Source organism: Lipotes vexillifer, unplaced genomic scaffold (genome assembly GCF_000442215.2).
Source record: "Lipotes vexillifer unplaced genomic scaffold, Lipotes_vexillifer_v1.1 scaffold220, whole genome shotgun sequence".
Classification (NCBI taxonomy): domain Eukaryota; kingdom Metazoa; phylum Chordata; class Mammalia; order Artiodactyla; family Lipotidae; genus Lipotes; species Lipotes vexillifer.
The window spans coordinates 429,468-448,948 of NW_006781423.1; the positions used below are offsets into that span (position 1 = coordinate 429,468).

General features: G+C 46.5%; 1 protein-coding gene across 1 annotated transcript in view; it reads left to right on the forward strand.

The window, feature by feature from the left end:
• ASTN1 (astrotactin 1) overlaps window positions 1-19,481 on the forward strand; it is a 343,770-nt gene that overhangs the window by 162,116 nt on the left and 162,173 nt on the right. Inside the window, exons 3-7 of the mRNA XM_007454743.1 lie at window positions 4,121-4,514; window positions 5,930-6,076; window positions 7,154-7,261; window positions 12,280-12,429; window positions 13,408-13,575. Coding sequence (XP_007454805.1) covers window positions 4,121-4,514; window positions 5,930-6,076; window positions 7,154-7,261; window positions 12,280-12,429; window positions 13,408-13,575 — 967 coding nt within the window. The remainder of the gene's footprint in view (window positions 1-4,120; window positions 4,515-5,929; window positions 6,077-7,153; window positions 7,262-12,279; window positions 12,430-13,407; window positions 13,576-19,481) is intronic.

The window sequence follows — 19,481 nt, forward strand, 5'->3', positions numbered from 1 at the left end:
TAATTTTTACTAAATGTAGTTGGTTTACAATGTTGTATTAGTTTCAGGTGTAGTAAAGTGATTCAGTTGAGTATGTATTATTTCAGATTCTCTCCCATTATAGGTTATTATAAGATATTGAATATAGTTCCCTATGCTATACAGTAGGACCTTGTTGTTTATCTGTTTTATATATAGTAGTTTGTATCTGCTAATCCCAAACTCTTAATTTATCACTCCCCCCTTTCCCCTTTGGTGACTGTAAGTTTACCAACAAGTTTTCTTTTGTCAGACAAGAACTCGCCTTGCTCTTTTTCACTTGATTATTAGGAAGCTCCTATAGCCCTTCTTGGCCTAGGCTTTCTTTCCATTCATCTGCCACCTCTTGGTTTCATTAGGTTATTTGAAAGAAAACTCCTAGAGCCTCTGTGAGTTTCACTGAAACTGCTTAAAATCTCCAATGGAAGTAGAAGGGTTAAAAGTAATGATAACATCAAAGAACCGTGGTTTATCACAGGAATGCAAAAGCAATCGAATTTGAGCGCTGGATTTGAGTCCTCACCATAGACGGAACATTATCAAAGTGACTACACCCATGCCGCTTCCCAGTATAGTGGAGGCCCTGTACATAAAGTTCTCCTACCTACTCCCTCGTCACTGGATAGAGCAGATAAGCAGTCCAGAGGTATTTGTGTGTAGTGATTTTACAAATTATTATTACAACATATTATTATTATTAAATAACATTACAAATTAATATCATATAACTTATGTATATTATTATTTCGATAATAGTCCACAACTAGTAAGTCATAACAAAGTGTTGTGACATCTGCCATCATTTTGGGTTATAGATGCAGAGAGACTGTTCCACAGTTTGAGTGCCTGAGAATGTTTTTTCATATGCCTGTGCTGTTTCACCTAATGGCTGGAGCTCATTATTGATAACTGATTATTAAAAAACTGAGATCATCTGGAGTCAGTGACTCTAAGCAGAGGGAATGTTTTGCTAAAGCAATACTAGAGCTGCTAAATGAACTGGCTTAGACAAACAAAAACTTGTATTCTAGCTCCCTATGAGTTGTTATTTAAAAAAAAAAAAAAGCATAAAATATTGCTAATTGAGTGTCTAGGCCCCTACATGGTAAAGGGGACTTTAGATGAACCTAACAAAGCAGTACCATGAAGAGAGCAGTGGAAGAGGATCTGGGTGTAGATCCGGTTCTACGCTGCCTAGTTTTGTAGTTTCTCTGGGCCTTCATTTCTTCAGAAGAGGAGGGGCCGAGTCTAAAGATTTTCACTGGATCTCACCGTTGAGAGGGAACACAGATTTCTCTGTCGAAATTCAACTAAACTGAGAGTCTAATGGTATCCTCCAGGCATGTAGTGGTGTGTGAGGCACAGTCTTATTTTAGCACAGAGACCTTGAAATGCATCTGCTGTCCTTGCCCTGCCTACTAACCTTGAGTTGGACGCTTGAGTGGGTGCTTGGTGCAAGGTCCTTTGTTTACGATAGTGTCTCTCTGTCAGCTAGATGTGCACTTTGAGTAGTTTCTCTTTTTCCTTCGAAAGGTGAGGATGGATTCAGGTGGAATTACCCATATTCTCCTACTCTATCCTTTTAAAATTCATGAGATAGATGCCAGGGTGTATATGTCTCCAGTGAGCGAAGCTCACTCGGGGTGACTGCAGCCTAGTGGTTAAGAAGGTAGGCTCTGGAGTGGGAGTCATTTTGGCCCCATTCCAGTCCTACGATTCATTTGCTGTGTGACCTTGGACATTCGGCCTCTGTGCCCTAGCCTTTTCAAACATAAAATGGGGAAATAGTTGACCCTACCTCTCAGAGTCTAGAGCATTTGGGGCAAATGTCTGATACAAAGTAAAAGCCCCACTTAACAGACCACTGTCGTTGCTTTATTCCTGTGTAATAAGGGGTGTGAACCTATGGCCTGAATCTTATCACAACCCCCTTGTGAGCAACTGAAAGGAGAATCAGAGAGGAAGAGTGGAAGGGGCGCCTGAAGACCTCTCTGCGAGCAGGAAGGATGGTGCTTAAACCATTCCCGGGAGATGGATGTTTATGCTCCCCTTACAGCTCTTTAGGGAATAAAATTACCTGGAGCTTTCACTTGCCTAATTCAATGTCTGACAACTTCCCTGGCTCGGGAAGTTATTCTTTCTGTGTGGCTTAATTACCTATTGTTGCAGTTTCAGTTTGGGTTGAAGGAAAGTTAGTGGGTCTGACTCTGAGATAAAGGGTCTGCCGGAGAACCACTGGGTTGGACTCAAACACTCATTCTCAGCAAACGGGTGCAGGGCTCAGATCTGCCCCATTGAGGTGCCCCAGGGGCTCTCTGTGCACATCTGCAGGGCTGCCAGGAGGGAGGGACCATGGGCGGCAGGGGTGGCACTTATCAGGGACCTAGAATGCTTGGCTCTGGACTCCCACCCCCACTGTAACCTGAGCAGCTTTATAGTCATGCTTTCTCTGTACTTGCTTGAGAGATTTCACCAGGAGAAAGGGTTATGCAGATAAAAGAAAAATTTGAAAACCTGGAGACCAGTGTATGTCTCCAAAAAGCCACCCGACATGACAGGTCACTTGACAGCTGACTCTGTTACTTCTTGTCTCAGCTCCTCTGAGCTGCCGGTGGGAAAGCAGCAGCATCGTGTGTGTGAGTGCGTGCGCACGTGCTCACGGTGATGGTGGGAGAGGGAGGATAAATGGGAAAATTTACAGGGAGCGGAACTTTATAAATCTAAGATACAATGATTATGAGACTGGAAAAAGCCCCCTCTAATATATTCAAGGGAATCATCTTGACCCAGCCTTGTGTGGGTGAGGGTTTTCACCTCTAGCCTATATGATGGGGTGACAGTGATTGTAGCCCAAGATTGAGAGCAGAACCATTTGGCACATGCCCACCTAATGAAATAGGTTCCGAGGGGTATTGACCAAAATAAAGGGAGCGAATACAGATTGTGCACGGGAAGATTTATGCCCACTGAGTGCTGTGCAGCAATGGGCTTCCCTCCAAACACTGCCCTGGGCACACGTTAAGGCGAGGCGTTCAGCTTCGCTGAGCACTGCATCCTCGTCTCTGACGGACAGCTTAGTTGTGTTCAGGCTTTTAAGTAATGGCCTCAGAGGATGGCCTTGGAGCACCAGAAGGTTCAGAATGAAACTCCTCTGCCAGTCTGAGTCCAGGACGACATGGGTCTCAGTCCCTTCTCTTGAGCTTAGCAAGAATGGGAACATCACTCAGGACTGTGTGAGTGGGAGAAGGCTGTCTCCTAAAGCAGCAGTGACCCCAAAAGTCATGTTCAAATGATGAGATTTCTATGCACACTTGGTTGTAAGTTCCTGATGGATGTAAACTTCTCTTCGGATGGGTCTCTGGTTTTCTCCTGCTCGGGCAATTACTCTGATGGAGACATTTAAGGTTAGGCTGACAGCCTTGACTCCCTGTGATACAGTCTATTAGATGTGTTACATAGTTACCTAACTTAGTACTTACACCACCCTGTGAGGGTAAGTGGTATCTTTTCCATTATACAGATGAGGAATCTGTGGTATCTTCTCCCTTATACAGAATCTGAGGTCTCGAATTTATAGGACTTGCTGATGGTTGGTGGAGGCAGAGTTAGAATCTATATATGATTGATTTTAAGATATGAAAGAGGAAGAAACCAGATGCCATCCCACTGCTAAAAATTGGCCTGAAACCAGCTTTACATATAGCAGATCTGCCTTAAAAAACCCTCTCTCTTATTTCTGCAGCTGAAATTACACACACACACACGCGCACACACTCACACACACACACACACACACACACACACACACACAATAACAAAGACTTCTTTCTTCTTCAAATTGTTTGCTAAGCCAGAAGCAACCGTGGATCACTTGAAATGATGCACTAATCATCCCAGTTCCATTTTTCTTTCACCCTGATCACCGATCACAGCAGACTGTCCCTTTACTGCTGAGTGATGCTTGCTATAAGCACTTACTGCACCTAAGTGAATGAATGAATTAATGGGTGAGTGATGGATGGTAACAGCGGGAGGGGTGAGACCCCTTGGTGGGATGAGCTCACCTATCTTCCTGCATCCACCTGCTGTCCTCTCTTCCTAGGGCGGCATGATAGCGCTGCTGCTGTCCATCTTGTGCCTTGTGATGATCCTGTACACTCGCCGGCGCTGGTGCAAGCGCCGCCGGGTCCCCCAGCCCCAGAAGAGTGCCAGCGCTGAGGCTGCCAATGAGATTCACTACATTCCTTCTGTGCTGATCGGCGGGCACGGGCGGGAGAGTCTGCGCAATGCCCGCGTGCAGGGCCACAACTCCAGCGGCACCCTGAGCATCCGGGAGACACCCATCCTGGATGGCTACGAGTACGACATCACTGACCTGCGCCACCACCTGCAGAGGGAGTGCATGAACGGAGGGGAGGACTTCGCCAGCCAGGTTACCCGCACCCTCGACTCCCTGCAGGGCTGCAACGAGAAGGCAGGGATGGACCTCACGCCAGGTGGGTGCCTCGGTCCTTGTCTCAGGGCACTAGGGAGTGGGTAGGGAACAGCTGTTTTCTAATTTCATGGCTGGTGGTCATACATAATGGGATGTGCCAGTGCCCTTTCCCAGGTGGGCAAGAAGCGTAAGCATTTTCCTGAGATGATGGGAGCCGTTTTCTAATATACGAAATCAGAAGAACAAGGGTAAATTGGATCCCTCTCCACTTCCACTTTGCACTGGAAGTAGAGGTACTTTTATATCCAACAGAAGAGTGGGTTAGAGGCTTTTTTCATGGATAATGAGCAATCCTCAGGAAAATAGGGATGTAGCAGAAAAGATCAGCGTGTGTGTGTGACATTTTTGTATATAGTATGTTTGTGTGGGCAATTAAGTTTTCTATTGAAGTGGAGGGGACAGAGGAATCTTTCTTTTCTGTGACTCCTGAGACTTTGGCCTGGGGTGTTTTCGTTGTGTTGTCTTTGCCCACATACCTCTGCGGTCCTTACAAGGGATGTACTTCTTCAAAGAAAATAAAGGAATACGATCAAACTGTTTGACCTCAGATGCTTTGTGCATCTATGAGACACTGGGTGGAAGAGACTTGGATCTAACGTGGCTGAACAAGACCAGAGTCGGTAAAATGCAGAGAGGAAATGACTGTACTTCTCATTTACAGCCTATCTCTCATACTTCTATAAATAACAACTGTCTGTAGATAAAACCCCAAGACAATGATCCTTCAAGGAACTGCCCAGTTATCTTTGAAGAAGACATTTTTGAAACTGGATATTGCTTAAGATATGTGGACTTTCTGTGGGGCTTGAAATCACGTCATAGAGGTTTCCATTCTGCTTGTCATCTAGAGAAGATCCTATGACTAGGCATGTCTTAATAAGATTTAAAGTCTAGACATTCCTTGAGACTAGGGGATGTGTCTTCAATATCTCATATATTCCATAGCACCTGCCATAGTGCTAAGCCCCGCAAGTAGCCATATGATTAGAGACTCAGGGAGCAGGCAGATAGCACAAATATGTGAGAGAGCTGGATGTCAACAGCAGGGAACGGAGCAGACTGGGATGAAAGAGAGGGGGCAGGTTCCGCCTGAATGCACTCAAATTCAAATTTCTGTGAAACTCTGTGCTGACCAAAGGAAAGAAATCTGCAGTCTGTATCTCACCAAACGGCCACACGTGGTGACCCTATCAATACAGAATTGGTTGAATTGGATCTCCTTTCTTCACCCCTTCTCTCATAACTCTGTAGTCCCCTAGAAATCAAAAAGAAGCATTTCGGTCTCTGCCAGTCTCTCACTTTAAAGCTTTCATATTTCAGTTTCTGTGAAACCCCATGTACTTGGTTCATGCAGATTTCCTTGCTCTCACTTTCTTTGGCCTTTTAAAGTTTCTGCCTTGGCCTTTCCTTATACAGGAAGCGACAATGCCAAGCTGTCGCTGATGAACAAGTATAAAGATAACATCATTGCTACCAGCCCCGTGGACTCCAACCACCAGCAGGCCACTCTGCTTTCTCACACCTCCAGCAGCCAGAGAAAGAGGATCAACAACAAAGCAAGAGGTATCAGTGTCTGGGGTTAGGGCTTGAAGGTGGCTTCCTTAATATCAGCAGAGGCAGGGCCGTTAATATCCTTGACCCCCGCCCGCCCCCCCGCCCCCACTCTCAGGCATCGCTAGAGGGGCTGTGTTTGTTCGCAGTCTTTCTACAGGCCTGTTGTGTGTTACTTAACCAACAAATTTAAATGTATACACACCTTTTGACCAAGCAATTTTAGCAATGAGAATTTATCCTTAGTAAATAATAATTGGACAAGTATGCAAAGATGTGTGTAAAAGGCTGTTCATCCCAACATTGTTTAAAAGAGCAAAAAATTGGAAGTAGCTTAAATGTCCATCAATGGGGAATTGCTTAAGTACCTGCACATCTGTCTCCCGTCCAGTGGCTTAAGATGATACTATAGGTCTGTATTTGTTAATATGGAAAGTTGCCCACCCATCTATTAAATGGGGAAAATGAGGTTATAAAATAGAAGGTACAGCAGAATGCCATTTTTAAGGGGAACTTAAAAAACCTTTATCTGCTTCTGTATCAGAAAAAAGATGGAGAGTGTATTCATCAAATGTTAACAGAGTCTTTCTCTGACTTGGAGGATTTAGAGGACATCAGCGTTGTTCCTTTTAAACATTTGGGGGTCTCTTGTTTATTCTTTTCTCTCTTTTTCACATTGAATATATATTAATCCTAGAACCAGTTAAAAACTACAATATATATATTAAGACATACAGACATATGCCCCTTAGGACATAATTCCAGCCTCTATCAACCAGAATCATGAGGTGTAATGAGGGAACTTTCCCTCTCTTCCTTTTCCACGTACCGTCCACGATGGTCCACTCTGGCAGGTGGCTCTCCTCAGTAGGAGCATGGGCTGGGTGGATGTAGGGCTCTAGTGATGGCTGTCATATCAGAGTCTCCTTCTCCAATAAATCTGTGTATCAGGAAGCTCCAGTCCCTGTGGCTACTCCTCCCAGATTGTCAGTCACCCTACTCGTGTTTTCCTCTTGAACTTGCCCAATGATTTGGTGTCTTGAAGACAAAACCGAAGACACTGTTTTTGCCCTTGTCTTTTCATTACAGCTGGTTCCGCCTTCCTGAACCCTGAAGGGGATTCTAGCACAGAGGCAGAAAATGACCCCCAGCTGACCTTTTACACTGACCCCTCACGGAGCCGAAGGCGCAGTAGAGGTAGGAAGGATAGAGGGGCAAAGTGGGGTGAGAGGGGCCATGGGGCGGGGAAGGCAGGGAGCTACAGGGGTCCTGGGTCAGGGAGGGGGCTCTGTGGACCAAAGCCAGTGTCCGCAGGAAGAATTCTTGGACCAAACTTGGTGTTTCCTCCTAAGGAAGAAAGAAGAGCCTAGAGTGGAAAATTTCAGAGAATCATCTCTCCCAGATAATGGCACTCTCAAACAAGTTTCCAAGTTGTTTGAAAGGCTATTTCTTGGTCAGAAGACTCTCAATTCCTTCTGGAAGCCTCGGGAGTCATATTTTGTTGTTTAGACACAGGAAATAAAGTTGATAAAGTGCGTTATACGTGAAAAAATGGACAGTATATTTACCCTTGCTTACCCAGCCATCCTGGGATTGAGTGAGGCGGAGCTTGGGGGTGGGGTAGTTGAGGAACGATCTGTGGCCTGAAAAAACATGTGTAGTGGTTTTTGACCTTTAATCCAGCAGAATCACAGGACCCCCAGGGCCCAAGTCCCCTCCCTTCTCCTGGTAGGGCCCAGGTTGGTTTGTTCATTCTTCTCAATGTTGATAGAGTTGTCCTTTCACGCAGCCACGGTCTGTGACTCTCCACCCTGATGTTCAGTGGCTTCAGGCATGGCTGTTGCAGCTGTGGCTACCAGTGCCTATGACTTTGTGGTCTCACCATCATTACTGAGGGAGGTCTGTGTTCAGGCACCAAAAAAGCTTCAGCATTTACTTGCTATGTGATACTGGATAAAGACAACAACTTCTCTGAGCCTCAGTTTCCTCACATATTAAATGGGTTAACAATACCTCACGCATAGGGCTTAATTATATTAAAATGTGCCTTTTTGGTGACTGGCAAGGCACTATGAGATCTCTATTGTGTTGCTGTTAGAACTCTCCACAGTGCAGCCTTGGGTTTCTATAGCACTTCATCCTAAAGAATTTTAGACAGGGGCCCCTCGAGATACAATGGAGGGTATTTGAGTGATGTCATCTTGTGTGATAGTCAATAGCATTTTCCCCAACCAATAATCAACTAGTGCCCCCCCCCCCAGAGACACCTACCTTTTGGTTTTCTCCCACCTCCAAGTTCTTGACGTACTGAGGAATTCTTCCCAGAGATTGAAGGAAGCCCTGTTAATTCCTCAGTTCCAGTTCTGCAGACTCTGCTGCTATCAGTGCAAAAGTTCTTCCCACCACTTTTCTCAAGAGATCAGTGGGGCTCTGGGTTGCCTAATGTCTGGTGCCCCAGTATCCCTGAGATGAGAATGTTGACTCTTTTTTTTTTTTTTTTGTGGTACACGGGCCTCTCACTGTTGTGGCCTCTCCCATTTCGGAGCCCAGGCTCCGGACGTGCAGGCTCAGCGGCCATGGCTCACGGGCCCAGCAGCTCCACGGTATGTGGGATCTTCCCCGACCAGGGATCAAACCCGTGTCCCCTGCACTGGCAAGCGGATTCTTAACCACTGCGCCACCAGGGAAGTCCCTCTATGTTGATTTTTAAATCCAGTATATCTAAAGTTTTTCCTCTAGATAAACCCCAAAGCTCTCAGGTGCTGAAAATGGGAACTTCCGTATGCCCCAGAGGTCCATGGCTAAGACACATATATTTTTATAGGCTACATCTTTGTTTTTAAAAATAGTCATTGTATCCTGAGTTCATGTTTGTGGCACTTTGACTCACTATATGTCAGCGTGTGGGATCTTCCCGGACCGGGGCACGAACCCGTGTCTCCTGCATCGGCAGGCGGACTCTCAACCGCTGCGCCACCAGGGAAGCCCGAGAATGTTGACTCTTGATGCTCATTACATATTTATATACAGCAGAGAGTCGTCCTAGGCCCATCCACCCTAGGCCACAGCAAAGCAGGGTGGGTTCTGCTTTAATAAAATCCCGTGTAAGAAAATCTATAGTAATGAATTAGAATGAGTTTCTTTGCAACATAAAATTGTTACTTTTAAATACCAAGCTCTCCTAGTGCATCAACTGTTTATTGCTTTTAACTAGACTGTAAGCTTCTTATGGATGGGCATGTCTATTTTTCCAAAGTGCCTAGTGAGGGATTTTGCCTATAATAGATGCTTGCCAGTGTTTGTTGAATTGAACTGGATACATCAATCAGGCCAGCAGGAAATTTTATAACCCACCTGTCATGGGTCAGGCTTTGTGATCAGTCGTAGAAACATGAAAACATGGCACAGTGATAAAACTTAATTTAATAATATAAATAAAGTAAAATGAGTACTCAGAAGAGAGAACAGTTAATTCTACCTGGCAGCAAAAGGAGGCAAAAAGGAAGAAAATAATTAGACTTGGATTATATACAATGCATAGCATTTCTTGAAAGAGGAAAATCTAGGGGAAGGACATTTCAGTAGAGGAAAAGAGCAGATACAAAGTCTTGAAGGCACAAGAGAATATGGCATTTTCAAGCAAGTTAAAGGAGTTCAATGTGGTAGTTGTAATCCATGATTTGAATATGTAGGCACACAGGGATAGGAGGGATGGGGCTGGATAAGAGGCTAGAGGACCAGTGCATGCACGATGTTAATGGGTTTGCACTTGGTTCTGTAGGTCAAAGGGGACCACTGGAAATTTTGAAGTCAGGTAGAGATTCTGGATGACGGGTTGATGATGCAGAAGGACCAGAGAGACAAGAGGCAGAGCAGCAAGTCATTGCCATCGCAGGAGAGCAAGTGCCTGTAAACAGTGACTACACTGTGTGAGAAGGGCTGTAACAGCAGGGTGCACAAGGGCGGGAGGAACAGCAAGGAATGAGTGAGAATCGGTTCTTGAAGGTTTCAGGGAAGTGTTTACAGGGAGATATTGTTTGAGCTGAGACTTGAAGAGTAGGTGTATACCAGGCTGACAAGGTGACAAAATGGCATTCTGTGGAGGAGGAAATAGTATGTGCAGAGTCACAGGGACATAAACAATAAGTGTCTAGTCAGAGAGCAGTAAATAGTTTACTAGAATCAAGCTTCTGGGGCAGCCTGTGGTCTGCTTCGGAAATAAGGCTGGAAGATCAGGAGATCTTCCTTGATTGAAGGACTTAGACCTGACACTTCAGTTGGAGTCATTGAAGGTTTTTTAAAGAGCAAAGCCCTGGTCTGCTCTGCTTTGTGAACGATCCCTCTAAGGCAGCGTGGAGGATAGGTGAGAACAGGCGGAAGTTGAGGCAGGGAGACTGGGTGGATGGCTGTTGCCATAGTCCAGGGGTGAGATGATAGACCAAGGTAGGGATGCAGAGGATGGAGCAAGAGAAATTTTGGGCACAAAATGAAAAAAGATTTAATGGCATTGGTGGGGGGTGGGGGTGGCTTATGAAAGCGAGGGAAGAGATAGACATGATGGCGTATGGGGGCTTGAGGAACCAAGTAGACGGCAGTGCCATCCGCTGGGCAGTGGAAATGGTAGGGAGCGCAGGGTTGGAGGGAGGGTGCAGAGCCCAGTTTTGGATATCGCATTTGAGTGCCTGAGGGCCATTTGGATGGTGGATCTGGGCGCTGCTCAGGCCTGGTATGGGCTGGAGGAAGAAATGTGTAAGTGTGGGAAATAGACTCCGTGTTGAAAGGGTACTAACACGAATAGAAAATCTCCAGGTAGCAAGGGACAGGGGATCCAGAGGCCGCCTGCCACCCTGCAGTCACTCCCTCCCAGCTATTGTCAACACACCCACCCAGGGAACCTGCTCCCAGAAAAGATGTGTGCAGCCATAGACCACATCTTTTCCTGTGTTCCTGAGAACGGCAGTTGCAAAGACTCCACTGGACCCAGAGATTGAATAGTGAATTGTCTAGGGGCTGTAGCCTCACTGGGTCTGTGTGTTGATTCCAGCTCCCCTCCTTAGTAGCTGCTTGACCCTGGACATGCCCTATCGCCTCTCTAACACACTGTTTCTGTGGGAGCTGCCTCATCAGGCTGTATCATCGTTAAATGATATGCCCAGGCGTAAGACACGTAAGACACCTGCTATGTCAGGTGTAAGGTGCCTGACAGGTAATTACACTTATTCATAAGTGTTAACTATCACTGTAAGGTTAATCTCTTTGAGACTTATTTTCCTTATCTATAAAGTGGGTAGTTACTGTACAGACTCATAGATTTATTGTAAGGAAGCAAATATTTAATGTATGTAAAACACTTAGCACGTTGTCAGCCATAATAGATGCCTTTCATTGCTATCAATAATAAATATTAACACAGACTGTAAGAAAATTCCAAAGTATTCATACATTTTGCTGGCAGCTTGCTTTGCTTTCTTGCTTTCCCACATCAGTTCTGTTTCCATGTGAAAGGTCCCTCTTCTTACTACCATTTTATCCTCTCCACCAAAACCAAACAAACACCCCCAAAACCTCCCTTCTTAGCCCTGTCCCCAGCTACTTGGAAGTGTTTCTTATCCCTCAGCTTTCATATTTTCTCCCTAAGCTTCCATTTATAACCTTACCCCAAGGACTGCAGGACTGGGGAGAGCCTTCTGGTATGACAATATCTTCTACTTGTATAGAGCAGACGTTCCTTGTTTTCCTTCTTCCAAGCCCTGGACTCTCACCCACAGAGCAGGTGAGAGAGGTAGTTTGGGCCCCAGGAGTGGAGAAGCTGCTTGGTGAGAGCGCCCTCTGTGGAAAGCCTGGGAAGTGCAGGGAGTTCCAGCATAGGGTAAAAGCATTCCCACCACCCTTGGACAAGAGGTTGGAGCCCTGCCAGGCGAGTAGAGGGGGACAGTGCCCTCCTTTATGATTTCTCTTGTGACCTGGCCCAGGAGGCGTGCAGAAGGCTTGCTCACAGCTGACCATTGTTGACTCTGAGGACCACCAGTGGCCCAGTCCCCTCTGACACCAGGCGATGACATGGTGTTCCATGAGGGTGAAAGTCACTGAGCTCACGCATTAGACACATTTCCCACCTGGACTGGGTTTTCCAGGTTGGGCAGCGAAAGGCCGAGATGTCCCTTCACTACCAAGATTTTTTACCATCAAGTGTCTTGCTTTTGCCTTATTTTCAGTGGGCTCTCCCCGAAGTCCTGTGAATAAGACCACCTTGACGTTGATCAGCATCACCAGCTGCGTGATCGGCCTTGTGTGTTCCTCTCACGTCAGCTGCCCTCTTGTTGTCAAAATCACCCTGCACGTCCCCGAGCACCTGATCGCTGATGGTAAGTCCACCTCTGAGGATGCCACCTCCTGCCCCTCCCCCGAGAAGAATGTTTCAGGGTGGGCAGGGGAAATATAGACAAGCCAGGGAGCCCTGTTACCTATTAGTGAGGAAAAAATAAACCTGGATAAGAAGGACTTAGGACAAGGTTAGATTGTCCACTGATGAAGTCAGAAAGCAGGTTAAAAAAAAAAATGAACAGATCACCTCCTCCTTTCTATGCCCATTTCCCATTTCTGTTTGTTTTTAATTAAGCACCTGTCCTTGTGGATAAATGTAGGGCATACTGGCTATAGGTACATAGACACCAAGATTCTCTTAGCCTTTGAATGGGGAAAAGATAATTGGAGTAGTAGAATGTTTAAGCGTTAGCCACGTTTCCGTTTCATATGCCTGGTGAGAAATTCCTAATTGTAGTAACTTGCTATGAGCCTAGAACTCTGAAGCAATAATTTACTTTCATCCAGGGGGACCCTGATATAATGAGGGAATAATATACATTCTGAGAGTCCCTGAATTAGTTAAGCCCAGAGCACCTAATTGACTTGTTAATGTCTGTTCTCTTGGTTGCCGTAAGGCTGAAAACAGGTGGGGACTGTCTGGAGTGTTAGAGGGCCTGCTATTTATTTCATGGCAACTGAAGACAGGCAGCAGGTCTCCGTTCCTTGGACGACTGCCAGGGTCTGATGGAGCCGTGCCACGGCCATCACAGAGCTGCTCTGTCCCTGTATCCCTTGGGTCCACACTAGTAGACATGGGATGGGACAAGGCAGCAGGGGATGATATGGCGGGAGATCCAAGTGGTGGCCGAGCCTCCATCTGCTGATCCCTTGCTCTGTGACTCATGGCGGGCCAGGATTGGTAGAAGTAATGACCTCGGATTGGGGCTAATCTGCCGAGCATCGCTCAGTCTGTCTTCAGTAATGTGTGTGTGTGCTGTGGGCACACATGGGCATGCCTCCTCTCTCTCCCCCTGCAGGGAGCCGCTTCATCTTGCTGGAGGGGAGCCAGCTGGATGCCAGTGACTGGCTGAACCCTGCCCAAGTGGTTCTCTTCTCTCAGCAGAACTCCAGTGGGCCCTGGGCCATGGACCTTTGTGCCCGGCGGCTCCTGGACCCGTGTGAACACCAATGTGACCCCGAAACTGGTAGGCGGGAGCACCGGGCAGAGGGTAACTGTCAGAGTTCATGCCTCTTGCAACTACCCCTCAATATCCAGGCCATCCCTCCCAACTGACCCATTACCACTGGGAGCCGAGACTGTGCAAGCTGGCAGCATGTGGATGAGCCCCTGAGCTGGCTGGCTTCAAATATGAGGTCATCTTCTGGCAGAAGCCTTGGAAGCCTCCTAACTGTAGCCCCAAGCCAGACAGATCAGCTTGGGATGACCTCCACAGCCCATGCGCCCTCCAGTCAGGGGATATCAGCCAGGGGGGCTAAACTTTTATGCATGTTTATTGTAGAAAATATGGGGGGCTTCCCTGGTGGCGCAGTGGTTAGGAATCCGCCTGCCAATGCAGGGGACATGGGTTTGAGCCCTGGTTCGGGAAGATCCCACATGCTGCAGAGCAGCTAGGCCCGTGCGCCACAACTATTGAGCCTGCGCTCTAGAGCCCGCGCGCCTAGAGCCGGCGCTCCATGATGAGAGGCCACTGCAATGAGAGGCCTGCGCACGGCAATGAAGAGTAGCCCCCGCTCACCGCAACTAAAAAAAGAAAGCCCACGTGCAGCAACGAAGACCCAATGCAGCCAAAAATAAATAAATAAATAAATTTTTTAAAAATGGGAAAATTAGAAAAGCTTATAGAAGAAAATGATAATCATCTATAATTCTATCTCCCACAGAAATAATTTAAAAATTTTAATGTCTTTCCTCCCTTCCGATCTTTTATCTATGACTGATTGTTAGAGGCTTGTAAGCACACTAAGTCCAGTAGAGTTTTCTTGATTTTTTTCCCTTAACATTCTATCATGGGAATTTTCCAGAACCACTAAATAATCCTCAATAACGTAATTCTAATGGCCATTTGGTATTCCACTGTATGTCTATATCATAGCTCCTATTTAAATAGTCCCCTATTATTTGCATGTAAGATGCATTAAATTTTTAGTTTTTACGAACACTACTAAAATGAATATCTTTCCACATAAATGTAGGGCATGTTTGAAGTTATTTTATTCAGATAAATCTCAGAAGAGAGATTACTGGGTCAAAGGGTATAGCCATCTTTCAGGCTGTTATATTATCCAGGGGGGCTGGGGCTGCTCTGAGAGAGGGGGTTTGAATTCATACACAGCATGTACTGGGGTGCTTGCAGTGCTTCTTGAGCTCCAAGGAATATGGATCCTTCATCTCAGGTTGCTTTGCCCTTTCATTGTAGAAGGGGTTCCTCTATGGTAGTCTTTATAAAGACATATTTCCAGTAGGTTCAGTACCACAGATAGCTCCTTCCCAGAGGAGTGGTAAGATGCCTAAGAAGCAAGCAAGGGGACGTACTGATGTCTAAGATCCCCAAGTGAAACGTTGCTGGAGTCTAGGGCCAGCTCTTCCAGCTCTCTGTACCTCACAGCCCCCCCCCTCCACACACACACACACACACACACACACACACACACGCACGCACACACGCATCTTTTTAAGGTGCCGGGGTAGAAGGATATTAGTAGAGGTTGACTCCAAGAGATCTAGCTGTTACTTCTATTACAGTCCATTGCTGTAGCTCTCTGGGGGAGTAACAGGTAACTGCAACATCTAAAGTTCACCTTCATAGGTCTAAAAGTTGTTGTTACGTGGGCCCATCACAGAGATTCTAGGTCCCCCTAGGAAGGAGAAAGTACAGCATTTTAAACATATGATGTCTAAGACTGTGCTTACTTGCTGCTCCTCCCACGCTGTCAGGCAAACACCAAACTAGACAGATGGGCCGTGCACCATGCCCAAAAGCCAGTGGGCTCGGGAGAGAAAAGCAGGCTCGTCTCAGAGGTGGGGCCTCTTCATGCAACTGAGCTAGTCTCTGGTCCCCTCTGACTTGGATTAGGAGACCCTGGACCACCTCACTTGTTAAACTCACTTCTGAGAGAAGCGTGATCTCCAGAGGGCCTTGGAAGCTTCACCTGAGGTTTTTAAAGAACAGGAAGCACTTTGAATTACAGGTGGAAAGAGAGATTGGTGTTTTAAGCTTGGAGGGTCTTAGAGATAAACTCCTCCTTCCTTTAGGTCAATGCTCAAACTCCCCAAGAAGTTACACGATTTGCCCAAAGCCCCACAGCTACCTAAGGCAGAGTCGGTGTTCTGTCTACCACGAAGTCAGAGCAGAAGTGGGATTGTAAAGGGTTGCTTAATTCCCCCGGACAGGTCGGAGCCAACGTATCTGTCACTGTGACACTATTCAAGCAATCACCGTTGCTAAGCATCACTGTTTCCTGAGCCAGAAGCTGAAGAACCTGCTTGTCCATAGCAAAGCTCCCATCACCTCTTCAATCCCTCCTGGATGTCTCATTTCTAATCCTTACTGAAAATGACTTTGGGAACCCCCTCCCCTGCTAGTGGCTTCCCAGTGTCTGTGACAATTAATGAATTTCCAACTGGAAAGCCAGGGAGAGAGATTAAAAATAAGAACCCACCACAGAACTAAGGTGCGACATCTTCATTCCGGGGTAGCCGCTGAGAAATGATCCTGCAGGGACTTCCATTTTCATTAATGCTGGGGTTGGAAACCCTCCCCCTTCCTGCCCTGCTTCTGTCTGTGCCTGGGATGATGTGGCCATCCCACATGCTCGTCAGTAAGAAACTTTATCGCCTCCCACACTCCATCCTAAAGCCTTTCTCCAAAGAGCTGAGTGTGGGCATTGGCTGCAAGTCAAGTCGACGTTATTTTTGCAGTCCTCCAGCTAACTCACTTGGAAATGTCATGGTGTTGGGACATGTGCTTTCCCAGCCATGCCGAGGGGTCTGCCCACATGGATGGGTGGAACTGTGCAAGTGCACGTGTATACTTTTTCACACATGCAAACAAACACACAAACAGGCGCTCAGTCACTGCAAAGGAGCACCCTCCAGTGCCTGAAGCTCTCAGGCATCCTTCCAACGTGTTTCAAACTTAAGTGTGTGTTTACTCGTCACCTGCACAGAGGTCCAGAGTACCAGGTATGGTAGGAGGCGTAATGGGCCCCCAATTAGGCCCCACCTAATCCCCAGAACCTGTGAAAATGTTACATTACCTGGCAAAGAGGAATTCAAGTTGCAGATGGTATTAAGGTTGCTAGACAACAGATCTTAAAATAAGGGGAGTATCCGGATTAACCAGGTGGGCCCAATGTAATCACAAGGGTGCTTAACGGTGGAAGAGGGGGGCAGAAGAGGCCAGAGTGATACGACGTGGAAAGGACTCCACCAGCCATTGCTGGATTTGAAGGTTGAGGAACCAGTGAATGTGGTCATCCTCCAGAAGGTGGAAAAGGCAAAAGGAAACAGATTCTCCCCTCAAGTCTCCAGAAAGGAACATAGAGCTACAGACATCTTGTTTTTAGCCCAGTGAGACTCATATCAGCTTTCTGACCAGCAGAACTGCAAGATAATACATTTCTGTTGTTTTAAACCACTGAGTCTGTGATAATTTTTTATGGCAGCTCTAGAAAACTAACACACTAGGGAAGGAGAAAAAGGACAGAAGGAAAATAAGCATGGTTATGCCCTCTTTATATCAATCACCCTGGCACAGTTTATAGAAGGTGGCTGCACAGACCTTCTGCAGATGTGTCGGGAATCTACGGAAGGACTGGAGCTGGAAAAGCCTTGAGACCATTTTCCATTCCAGCCTCCCTTTTGCATTCTAGCAACGTGCTATCGGGGAGGGATGTAATGTACCTAAAGCTCTTAGCCTGGAAGCCCTCTGCCAACTGCACACTGACATCCTCTCTCAGATCATCCCAGATTAGTAACCCTAGGTGTGTCTCTGGTCACATGGGGCTAACAGCAAACCACTGAAATTGTAATGCCTAATGCCCAGATGGATCCAGCCAGGGGTTGACTTTTCCTGTACTTTCTAAGGGTTTTTGTGGTGGTTGTATGTTGGCTTGTTTTCCGAGGGCAACACAGACTAACTGGCCTCAGCAACTTCTCTCTCTGCTGCATTCCTGGCCTTTATTCCGCCATATGGGCAGCTGTGGAGGCTTCACACACCTGCTTGATTTCACAACCCCCTTCAGTTCTGGCCACAGACCCTCACTGCCCTTTTCAAGATATGTAGCTTTTATGAGTCTGCAAGGACGATGCACTTTCCAAGCTAAATCAAGTTTTAATCACCATCCAAGATGGTCACTGAAATTCCTTCTGTTCCAGATCTTTCCATAGGCTGGTCCCAACCATGAAGAAATGTGTAAATCCTGTGAGGGGCATTGGACCAGTTTTCCAGACTCACTCTAGCCCTCCTCCCCTTTCCTTACTCTGAATAAGGGCCTCTCTCTCTCCCTCTAGTCTTCCCTGGTTTTTAGAACCTAGTTAGGTGGGGTGGCACAGCTCCCATTTTGTTCCTGCTACCTGGATTGCCCACTCATCCCAAACTCTCTTTTGTGGCTCAATTAAAGCACCTCCCTTCAAGATGTGCTTTTGGCCTATTTCCCTCTGTCTGCCCTCCCAGAGTCGTGTGGGGTTGTTTGACTCTGAGCCTACCTCTTGCCTGATGTCTGCCCAGGAGAGGAGACCAGGCAATTAGATATTATTCCAGCCCAGATGTCTGACAAAGATTTCCCTTTTTGGATGAAGCATACCCAATTGACTTTAATAAAAGCCAACTGCTACCTGAAGGATGGAGGTGATCAGGACTTTTGGCCTTGATCTGTAGTTATGTCATGAAGAACTTGTGGTGAGCCCAGTCATGTCTGAGGAGCCCTAGCGTCAAGGTCTTTCTTCAATCGTTCGATGAGATTTGTGCCTCCATCCATCTATGGAATGGGAAATGACTGGAAGGCACTGCCTGTCAGCATCTGCCTTCAGGGTACCAAGCACAGATCCAGTGTAGGCATCTCCAGGCCCTGCACAGATCATCTCTTGGGTGGGCTTCTACTCTCTGGCAGTGTAGTTGTCTGTGAGTGCCTCCTGCAGGGCACACTCCATCCCAGTTGGGCACTTCTCTGTGGCCGTGACACGTCTCTCTGTTGGATTCCTATGAACACCACCACAGAGTCGGCACGTCATGTGTTCCCTGCCATCTGTCACAGCAGATGCAGAGACTGTAACACTTCTAGCTTAGGAGGGCATCCAACACCCTTGTGGGGTCTTTAAAATTCACAGCTAACAGTCAGAGCCTGTGCTTGCACGAAACCCCTCTTAAAGTCAAGATTTAGCAGTTGGTTGCCATAGCAACTTTCCTCATCAAGTCTGAACTCCTTTCAGTGTAGATGGCCAGACTGGTTTTGAGGAGGAATACAGAAGAGGGAAGTTCGGTGAGTTCCGGAAATGAGGATGATTTAAGAGACAAATTTTGGAAATCCTCAAACTCTAACATGATATGTTTGAAAAATGTCTCTGTTGCTCTGACTCCGGGCTGCATATAACATTATATGGAGGAAAGCTGTATTTGTTGTCAGTAGTGTGTCCCCACATAGTAATGAATGATGGAAATCTCATCAGGGGATAATGACTATGAAGGCAACTGAGAAAGGTAAATGTGCTCTACAAATGGTAGATATTGCCAGCATTAAGAAAAGCAAGCTCTGCTCGAGCTCTGAGTTGTTACTGCATTTATTTTTACGTGTGTTGTGGTAACTAGATATCAAGTGTGGAAGGTGGACTACCTTTTTTGTCAGTCTTTTTAAGTCTAGGCAAGCCATCCAGTCAAGAACATTGTAAGAGTCAGACTGATGGGTTTGACAACCTCTTGAGATTCCTTCCTGTTTTGTAATATCATATCCATGCCTAATGTCCACAAGGAAATTGAAAGATGATCTCCTTAAGGGCGAATCATTTCTGGGTCCTTGACCCATTAGTTGGCTTGATATTGGCACCTTGGGGAGAGGTGGTGGTGATGGTATCTATAAATTTGGGACACACTCT